Source organism: Argiope bruennichi, chromosome 3 (assembly GCF_947563725.1).
Source record: "Argiope bruennichi chromosome 3, qqArgBrue1.1, whole genome shotgun sequence".
Lineage (NCBI taxonomy): Eukaryota > Metazoa > Arthropoda > Arachnida > Araneae > Araneidae > Argiope > Argiope bruennichi.
Genome location: NC_079153.1, coordinates 134,081,749 through 134,091,230, shown reverse-complemented (window position 1 = coordinate 134,091,230; position 9,482 = coordinate 134,081,749). Strand labels below are relative to the sequence as shown.

The 9,482-nt window shown below is 41.4% G+C and overlaps 1 protein-coding gene across 1 annotated transcript; it reads right to left on the bottom strand.

The window, feature by feature from the left end:
* Nucleotides 1-3,791: 3,791 nt before the first annotated feature.
* Nucleotides 3,792-4,850, bottom strand: LOC129962969 (uncharacterized). Its single transcript, XM_056076972.1, has one exon. The coding sequence runs from the start codon at nucleotides 4,848-4,850 to the stop codon at nucleotides 3,792-3,794; it is 1,059 nt and encodes a 352-aa protein (XP_055932947.1).
* Nucleotides 4,851-9,482: the final 4,632 nt, after the last annotated feature.

The window sequence follows — 9,482 nt, the reverse complement described above, 5'->3', positions numbered from 1 at the left end:
AACAGAGCAGCGACAGCTTCTCATGGAGAGCTCCCTCGCTTGCCGTCGAGGGAAAGAAAAAACAAAGCAGAAAGCAGAAGGCGAAGAGGAGTATAAACATAAAGGGAGTATAGATCCCTGGGTACCTCGGGATTGGGACACCCGTACTCACCTAAAGAAGGTGAGCCCCTGAGGGGTCGGAGAAGTAAAGGCTGTGATAGAAGATATGAACTTAATCCAGGACTCTCTCTGACTTTGCCTACGGACACGACGAGCATTGGCTCTGGCACGTTTGAAAGCAAGTAAATTCTCTGTTGTGGGATATCTGCGGAAAATATTCCACCGCTTTTTTTGTTCTCGGTGACTGTCGCGGCAAGCCTCATTCCACCACGGTCTCGGGAATTTCCTCAAACGTGGGGAGCTTTTGGGGATGGTATTGTTCGCAGCGTCAATTAAACAGTCAACTACATTTTGTACTGCCTCTGTAATATTAGTTGTTCTGGCCATATTCTCCTAAATTACTGCCTGTTTCATGAAAGCATTCCAATCAGCCCGCTGGAATAGGAAACGCGGGGGACAAGAAGTCGCGCCGCCTCTATCAGCATAGGAAACCATTAAGGGGAAGTGATCACTATCATAGAGATCAGTCCCAACTGCAAAACTAAGTAACGGAAAGAGATCGGGAGAGCAAATAGCCAGATCCAGACTGTGAAATGTACGTGTGGGCTCATGGAAATAGGTTTTCTCGTCATGATTAAGCAGACAGAGACAGTTATCAGAGATAAATTGTTCAATCTGTCGCCCACGAGAATTTGTATTTTCCGAGCCCCATAAATTACTATGGTTGGTTGGTTGGTTGGTTGGTTTGATTTTATTGGCGCAAGAGCCATATTTGACTATACTGCGCCAAACATATGGTAGATAAACAGGATCAAGGTGCTATAACGTATGGTAGTATTGTAGTAGCAGGGATTAAAATCTAAAATCACTTTGAAATTTCTCAAACTGAAGTCTAAAAGTCAAAATATAGCTTGTTAAAGTCAATTAAATCTATTAAAAATAAGTGCAAGTTGTAAAATATTAAGATGCCAAAAAATGTATAAAATCTCAAGTGTGAAGAATAATAAATAAAACAAATATGCAAGCCATGCAGATAAAATGCTAAAACGCAAAATTATAACTAGAAAAATTTGAATTTTCAATATACATTTGTTCAATTAAGATTAACAGTTAAAAAATGAAACCTGTCGGGAAAAAAGGAGCGATAAAGCTATATATTTTTGTGTTCTGTGGGAATAATGTATTTCCTCTTTTCGTGTTTTTTAGAGAGTGGGGGAGGCGAGCCCTCCAAATCCTCGGACATATTATATTCAATTATATCCTCTTCAGACGCAGAGGTGGAGCTCATATCAGCATCGGCATCAGATTCTTGAAACTGTACATTCTTTATTTCATCCGAAGGGAAAACAGTTGTAAAATTAGAAGTACCAGGTAAAGGAGTTTTAACAGGGCAAACATTAGTAGAAACCTTCATGGTTGAAGCTGCATTTTTAATTACCACAGAATTGGGTATTAAACGAGGGGAGGTGGTGTAAAATTTAGTAATTTTTTCTACATTAGAAGTAATGTTTTCTTTAACTGGAGAATCTTTTTTAAGTTTTTTCCGATTTGTAACAGTTTGAAAACCTCTTAAATCAGGTAAAGTGGGAACATCTTCGTAGATTACTGCAGGAGATTCAGTGGAAGAATTCTTAACATTAGTTGATGGAGATGGTTTCGAAGCAGAAGTGCATAGAAGTGTATTTGTGATAGAAGTTATATCAGCTGGATCCCACTGAGTGGATATGGTTGCGGATAATTTTTGGACGACAGAAGCGTAACTATTTCCAACTTTAGGGAGTTTAGACTTAATAAGTTTACGGGCTTCCTGATAAGATATTTGATTTTTTATCTTTGTTGAAATTATTTCCTTTTCTTGCTTCCAAGAAAAGCAGTTTCGGGAAAAAGAAGCATGATCTTCCTTGCAGTTAACACATTTCTCTGCTTTAGTACAGTTAGTGCTGTCATGGCCTACTTCTGCGCAACGGGCGCATGTCAGTGTCCCGCGGCAAGAAGATTTTGAATGTCCAAAACGTTGGCAATTGAAGCATCTCAAAGGGTTTGGTATATAACTTCTTACAGAAAGACGCATATATCCAGCTTTAATATAATCTGGTAAATTAGAAGAATTGAACGTTAACACAAGATGCTTTGTGTTTAAGAGTTTGCCATCCCTCCTTACAGTAATACGTCTTACATTGGTCACTCCCTGATCTTTTAGTTTTTCAATAATCTCTTCAATCGAAACATTACACAATTCACCGCATGATACAACTCCTTTGCATGAGTTTAATGATGGGTGAGGATTAACTTCTACGGAAATAGTTGACAATGACTTAATGTTTAAAATTTGTTTGGCTTGTTTGGCATATCCAACTTCAACCAAAAGATCGCCAGATCTGAGTTTCTTAATAGATTTCACTTCACCTAGGTTTCCAGTAATACCCTTTTCAACAAGAAAAGGAGACACACCATGGAATGTTTCTTTAGAATCTGAAATTCGATGAACAATAAAGAATCGTGGAAAATTGTTTTGAAAAGTTGATGCGTTGTTTGAACGTTTAGATTTACCCATATGACATTGTTAAATTTTCAGGCCCGACGGCACCGCCTACCACGGAGCCCAACAAGGGAAGGCAGCCACCGGCTCTGGCCATTCCCAGCCTCGGCGCTTACCCTAGCGCTAGCCGGAACCTATACGCTCGGAGTTACCCCCGGGGACAGTGACCACCCTTAACGCCAAGCCCAAGGAGTAACCCCTTCGCTTGATCCCTAGCAGACTCACCAAATGGTTAGCATACCAGCCGATTGATGCACAGGGGACCACAGTGCACCACCCGTCTTTCTAATGGGTCGCCACGCACGGCCAACACGTGGGGCTTTGGCTGTCCATGAGAAGCAAGAAGCAAACAGACTGGCGACAGCTTCTCATGGAGAGCTCCCTCGCTTGCCGTCGAGGGAAAGAAAAACACAGCAAAAAGCAGAAGGCGTAGGGTAGAATAAGCATAAAGGGAGTATAGATCCCTGGGTACCTCGGGATTGGGACACCCGTACTCACCTATAGTAGGTGAGCCCCTGAGGGGCATAAATTACTATGAGCATTAAAATCACCAAGTAGTACGAAAGGTTTGGATAGTTGCTCCAATAAATTATTAAGTTCATGTTGGTTAATGATAGCATGTGGAGGCAAGTAAATGCTGCAAACTGTGATAAGGGTCTGTATGTGGACTTGAACAGCCACAGCTTGTAAAGAAGTTTGCAAATTTAAATGAGAGCTCGGGTAAAGATTGGAGGTTAAGATGCAAACACCACCGGAAGGATTATTTCCAGTATTAGCATCTTTACGAGCACAGTTATAGCCACGAATTTTCATGGGGATATCATGTTTCAGGAAAGTTTCCTGAAAAGCAAAACAAGCGGGATGGAACTGGTTAATAATTTGCTTAATACCAACAAATTTGGACCGAAGGCCACGACAGTTCCAAGAAATGAAAGTTGCCATTAAGTCACAGAAGTATTGAGAATGTTGGTGCGAGTCTTATTAAGAGTTGGCGAAGTATCGCAACTCATTTGTAACTCATCCTCCTCGTCAGACGGATGAAGGGAAATGGAATCCGGACTTTTAGGTTTGCCAAAGATGGACGTTAAGTCCTTATGAACATTACCTTGTGTCGCAATTCCCAAAGCGACAGAACTTTGTGATGTTGATTTTTTCAACTTTGACCTGATGTCTTTTGGTGAGATTCCTCGTTCGAAAGCTTAAGTTTAAGTGATTTCTGAGAGTTAGAATTCATTTTAGGTCTAGACGATTTGCTAGTTACAGGAGTCGTGTTTGTTTCATTTCCAATTTCGGAATCGGATGACTTTTCAGTATTTTTCGGTTGGGGAGCATTATTTGCACAATTTGTGCAGGAACAATTTACACAGAAGGTTGTTTTAACCATGGAAGCATAGCTCAATCCAGTTTTTGGTGTCTGATTTAAAACTTTTTTCCGAGCTTCAGGATAGCTGATGTCTTCTTTAAATTTAATAGAGGTAATTTCTTTTTCTACTTTCCATCGTTCACAGGACCGAGAGAAAGATGCATGATTCTCACCGCAATTTACACATTTTTCTTCAGCGTTACATTGCTGGCTGTCGTGGCCATTTTCAGCACAGCGGGCGCATGTTAAAATCCCGCGGCAGTTAGCCCTGGAGTGGCCAAAACGCTGGCATTGAAAACACCTTAACGGATTAGGGATGTACTGGCGGACAGGCAATTTTATATATCCTGCATAAAAGAATTCAGGTATTTTTGGTCTATGAAAGGTCATTACGTAATGTTTGGTGGGTAGGAGTTGTCCATCCCGCCTAATGGTGATCTGGCGTACATGAGTTACTCCTTGGGGTTTCAGTTCCTCGGAGATCTCCTCTAAAGGAACGTTAAATAATTCCCCACACGTTATTACTCCTTTGGAGAAATTTAGGGATGCGTGAGAGCTGACAGTAACGGGAAAGGTGGCTAAGGCTTTAAGTTTCATAATTTGCAGTGCTTGCTTTTTGGAATTTACCTGTACCAGCAAGTCACCAGAACGCATCTTCCGGATAGAAGATACCTCACCAATGGTTGCTGTAATGGCTTTCTGTACGAGGAATGGTGAAATAGAATTAAACGAATCATTCTTTTCAGAAACACGTTTGATAACGAAATAACGGTCAAAATGTGGAATATTACATTTGAGATTTAGTTCTTTGTGATGCCCACTGAAGGGAGATTTTCGGGAGGAGCCCATGCGATATCGAATAAGATTCGGGTCCGACGGCACCGCCCACCACGGAGCCCAACAAGGGAAGGCAGCCACCGGCTCTGGCCATTCCCAGCCTCGGCGCTTACCTTGGTGCTAGCCGGAACCTACAAGCTCGGAGTTACCCCCGGGGACAGTGACCACCCTTAACGCCAAGCCCAAGGAGTAACCCCTTCGCTTGATCCCTAGAAGACTAGCCACTCAGGTGACTAGGTACCAGCCGATTGATACACCGGGGACCACAGTGTACCACGCGTCTTTCAAATGGGTTGCCACGCACGGCCAACACGTGGGGTTTTGGCTGTCCATGAGAAGCAAGAAGCAAACAGAGCGGCGACAGCTTCTCATGGAGAGCTCCCTCGCTTGCCGTCGAGGGAAGGAAAAAATTAAGCAGATAGCAGAAGGCGTAGGGGAGTGGAAACATAAAGGGAGTATAGATCCCTGGGTACCTCGGGATTGGGACACCCGTACTCACCTAAAGAAGGTGAGCCCCTGAGGGGCATACATCCTGAATTCACAGTTATAGGGAATAGCACTTCGGGCATTGAAGCGCAAAGGCAACCGTTCCTCTCGATTCTTAATTGCCAAAAAATCAGGTCTGTAAGAATCGGTTGCGGAAACTTGCGCAACCGCTTGGCCAAGTATGTTAGCAATGTCTAATGGGCTCGAATACATCGTATTACCGGTTTTTTAAACTGGCATAGAAGTTTCTTTATAGATCCCATTAGCAGCCTTTACCTTCTTCCATAAAATTTTACTGGAGGTAGAAGATGTAATGGTTGAAACAAATTTAGTCCATGCTTCCCTCTGACTGCGGCGCCGAATACGGCGAGCTAGCGCTTTCGCTCTTTTAAAAGCAATCAAGTTCTCAGTCGTCGGGTACCTTCTAAAGAGATTCCAGAGTTTTTTCTGTTTATTATGACTGTCGCGACAGGCTTCATTCCACCACGGTCTACGAAATTTTCTTAGACGTGGGGAAGTTTTTGGAATGGTGGCGTTAGCGGCGTTCATTATCGTATCAATGACATTTTGTAAGGCTTTCGAAATGTCTGCATTACTGACCATGGCCTCATTGATAACTGCTAGTTGGGAAAATGTATTCCAGTCTGCCCGCTGGAATAGGAAACGCGGAGGACAAATAGTCACACCGCCGCTATCAGCGTGGGCGATTATTAGGGGAAAGTGATCGCTATTGTGCAGATCATCCCCAACTGTCAAATTCAACAACGGTAGCAGTTCAGGAGTGCATATAGCTAGGTCAAGACAATGGAAGCTACGTGTGGGCGCATGAAAGTACGTTTGCTCATCATTATTGAGCAGACAGAGACAGTTATTAGCAATAAATTGTTCGATCTGCTGCCCTCGAGAGTTTGTACTATCCGAGCCCCAAAGAATACTATGTCCATTGAAATCGCCGAGTATAATAAATGGCTTAGGAAGCTGTCTCACTAAGTTATCAAGATCCATTTGACGTATGATATCATGAGGCGGAAGATAAATACAGCAGACTGTGACCAAAGATCGTATATGGACCTGTACAGCCACAGCCTGAAGAGTGGTATGCAAATTGAGAGGTGTGCTCGGATAAAGGTTTGATGTGAAGATGCAGACACCCCCAGAACCATGAGATCCAGTGCCTGCATCTTTCCGGATACAGCTATATCCGCGTAATTTGATGGGAATGGTAGGCGTCAAGAGGGTCTCTTGAACACCAAAACAGATGGGATGAAACCGGTTAAAAATTGACTTGATATCCTGAAGTTTGGAACGAAGGCCGCGACAATTCCACGAGAGGAAGGTACCCATTAAGAACGTTTTTTTGAAGGAGAATAATTAAAAGCCTTAGTTGGAGTTGCCTCAGATTCGCAACTCATCTCAAGTTCATCTTCATCCTCTGAGGGATGCAATTTAAAATCGGGGCTACTTATTTTGTCCCCAAAGATGGTCGTTAAATCTTTATGGACAATACCTTTTGCCGCCAGTCCAAGGGCGACTGAATTTCGTGAGGAGGATTTTTTTAGTTTCAATGGGAGGATTGGATTGGATTGTGGGTTAGGTTATTTCTGATTTTGTGGCACAAGAGCCATATATGGCTATGCTGCGCCAAGCATATGGTTGAAGATAAAAAATATTCAGTGAATTTCTAAAAAGTTAAAGTAAAATTTGCAAAAACCAAGAAATGTGGAGATAAAATTGAACAAGTTAAATAAAATGGAATACACCAATTTCTTTCAAGAAAGTAAAAATATTTGGGTGGGGATGTTCTCCCACCAAGTCACGAATATTTGAAGATGATTTACCGAATAAACGTAATCGATGAGAATTAAAAATTGGACATTCTGATAAAATATGAATGACAGTTAAAATAACATCACACGCATTACAGACTGGGCATCGCTCACCAAATAGAAGATGTTTATGTGTGAGGCGAGTATGGCCAATGCGAAGCCGAGTCAATTTGACGTCCAACTCGCGTACTGGAACTACCGGCCACAAAGTGATGTCAGGCTGAATAGAATGCAGCTTATTAGAAATCTGCAAATCCCATGATTCTTTCCATAAATAAGGATGGGATTGTGGGATTTAAGGGCGCAAGAGCCATAGATGACTATACTGCGCCAGACATATGGTTATAATAGAAAAAGCGTGTCTTTATGTAAAATTAGAAACCGATTAAAAATTACTTGGCAATGACTCTTAAAATTAGCAACGAGAGTAAAAAATAGTAATGAAGCATTAAATAAGATGATATAAACCAATTTCTTTTAAAAATTTAAAAAGATTTTTGTGGGGATGTTCCCCCACAAGCATTTGCATGTCCACTGTTGAATCATTAAAAAATCGTAAACGATGATGATTAAAAACAGGGCATTCAATTAAAAGGTGAAGAACTGTTAAAATCGTTCGGCATCTGGAGCAAAAAGGAGCTCGATCGCCTAATAAAAGATGTTTATGGGTTAAACGAGTGTGACCAATGCGGAGTCTAGTCAATTTGACTTCGAGCTCACGCACTGGAAGAGCAGCCCATAATGTAATTGTAGGTCTAATAAAATATAATTTGTTACTGTTTTGTTGATTACACGATTCCTGCCATATAGCATTAATACGATGCTTAAACAATTGCTTCGCATCGTAAAATGGCACCTCACGCTGCATAAACAAAGACGCTGTTTTCGCAGCGTTGTCAGCCTGTTCATTTCCTGTTATCCCAACGTGACTCGGAACCCAGCAAAATAAAATTTCGTAGTCCCTGTTTTCCAGAGTTCTTAAGAGGTGCAGAATTTCCAGAACGATAGGATGTATTTGATTATGAAAATTGGAGAGTGTTTTCAAAGAACTCATGCTGTCGGTGTAAATACAAAATTTACGCTCAGTAGAGAGAGATACTGTTTGTAGCGCATAGAAAATTGTCATTAATTCAGCAGATAATACTGAAAAAGAGGTATGCAAACGATAACTTATTGTTTCTGTATCAAAAATGATACCACACCCAACCTGTCCGTCCGACTTGGAACCATCTGTGAAAATAGGCATATGGGTCGAATACTGAGAGCGATGAGACATAAAAAGGTTTTGAAAAATTACAGGGGCCATTGTCGGTTTCTCAAATCCATAAAAAGGATTTAAAAAGGAAAACCGAGGTAAATCCCGAGGAGGAAATGCAAATAAATTAAATGTATGAATACTCACATCATGTAGTTCCGAATCCTCGAGGAGTGATTTAGCTCTCTTACAAAAGGGAAGAATGTGAGAACGTCGAGCCATGTATAATCTCCGGAGGCGAACAGGAAGCATAAAAGAGTGTAAAGGGTGTTTCGGGATTGATAAAGCACGGAGGTAATATTGTACAGACATTTTTTGGCGCCGTAAATTTAAAGGAAGATGGTGACAGACAACGTAAAGACTCTTCACTGGTGAAGTTCGAAATGCTCCCGAACAAATTCTTAGTGCAGAGTGGTGTATGGTGTCCAATCTGCGTAAAACGGAAAACCTTGCAGACCCGTACACCATACAACCGTAATCAATGCGTGAAAGAATGATTGCTTCGTAAATTCTAAGCAAAGATGTACGATCTGCTCCCCAAGTGGTTCTTGATAGTACCTTAAGAATATTCAATGACCTGTCACACTTCTTCCGCAGATGTAGGACATGCGGAAGGAAAGTGAGCTTACGGTCAAATATTATCCCTAAAAATTTGAATTCATCCACAACAGGAATTGCGACATTTCGAATGTAAATTGCAGGATCTAAATGAAGACCTCGTTTCCTGCAAAAGTGAATACAACGACTTTTTTCCGGAGAAATCGTGTGTCCATTATCATCACACCAGTCAATAAGCTTATTAACTGCAATCTGCAGTTGGCGTTCCATTGAGTGCATATTGCTGCTTTGGCAGGATATCTGGAGATCATCTACATATAAGGTGCTTTGAGCAGATGAAGGTAAAACATTAAGAATTTGACTAAAATGAAGCATAAAAAGCGTTACACTGAGGATGCTTCCCTGTGGAACCCCCTCAGCTTGAATAAAAGGATCTGAATAAAAATTACCCATTCGAACACGAAATGATCTTAAAGATAAAAAGTTCTTTAGGAAAACAGGCAAATTTCCTCGAAAACC

What these genes read in the sequence shown, in the direction of transcription:
- LOC129962969 (XM_056076972.1), bottom strand. Translation starts at nt 4,850, where the DNA reads ATGGGCTCCTCCCGAAAATCTCCCTTCAGTGGGCATCACAAAGAACTA.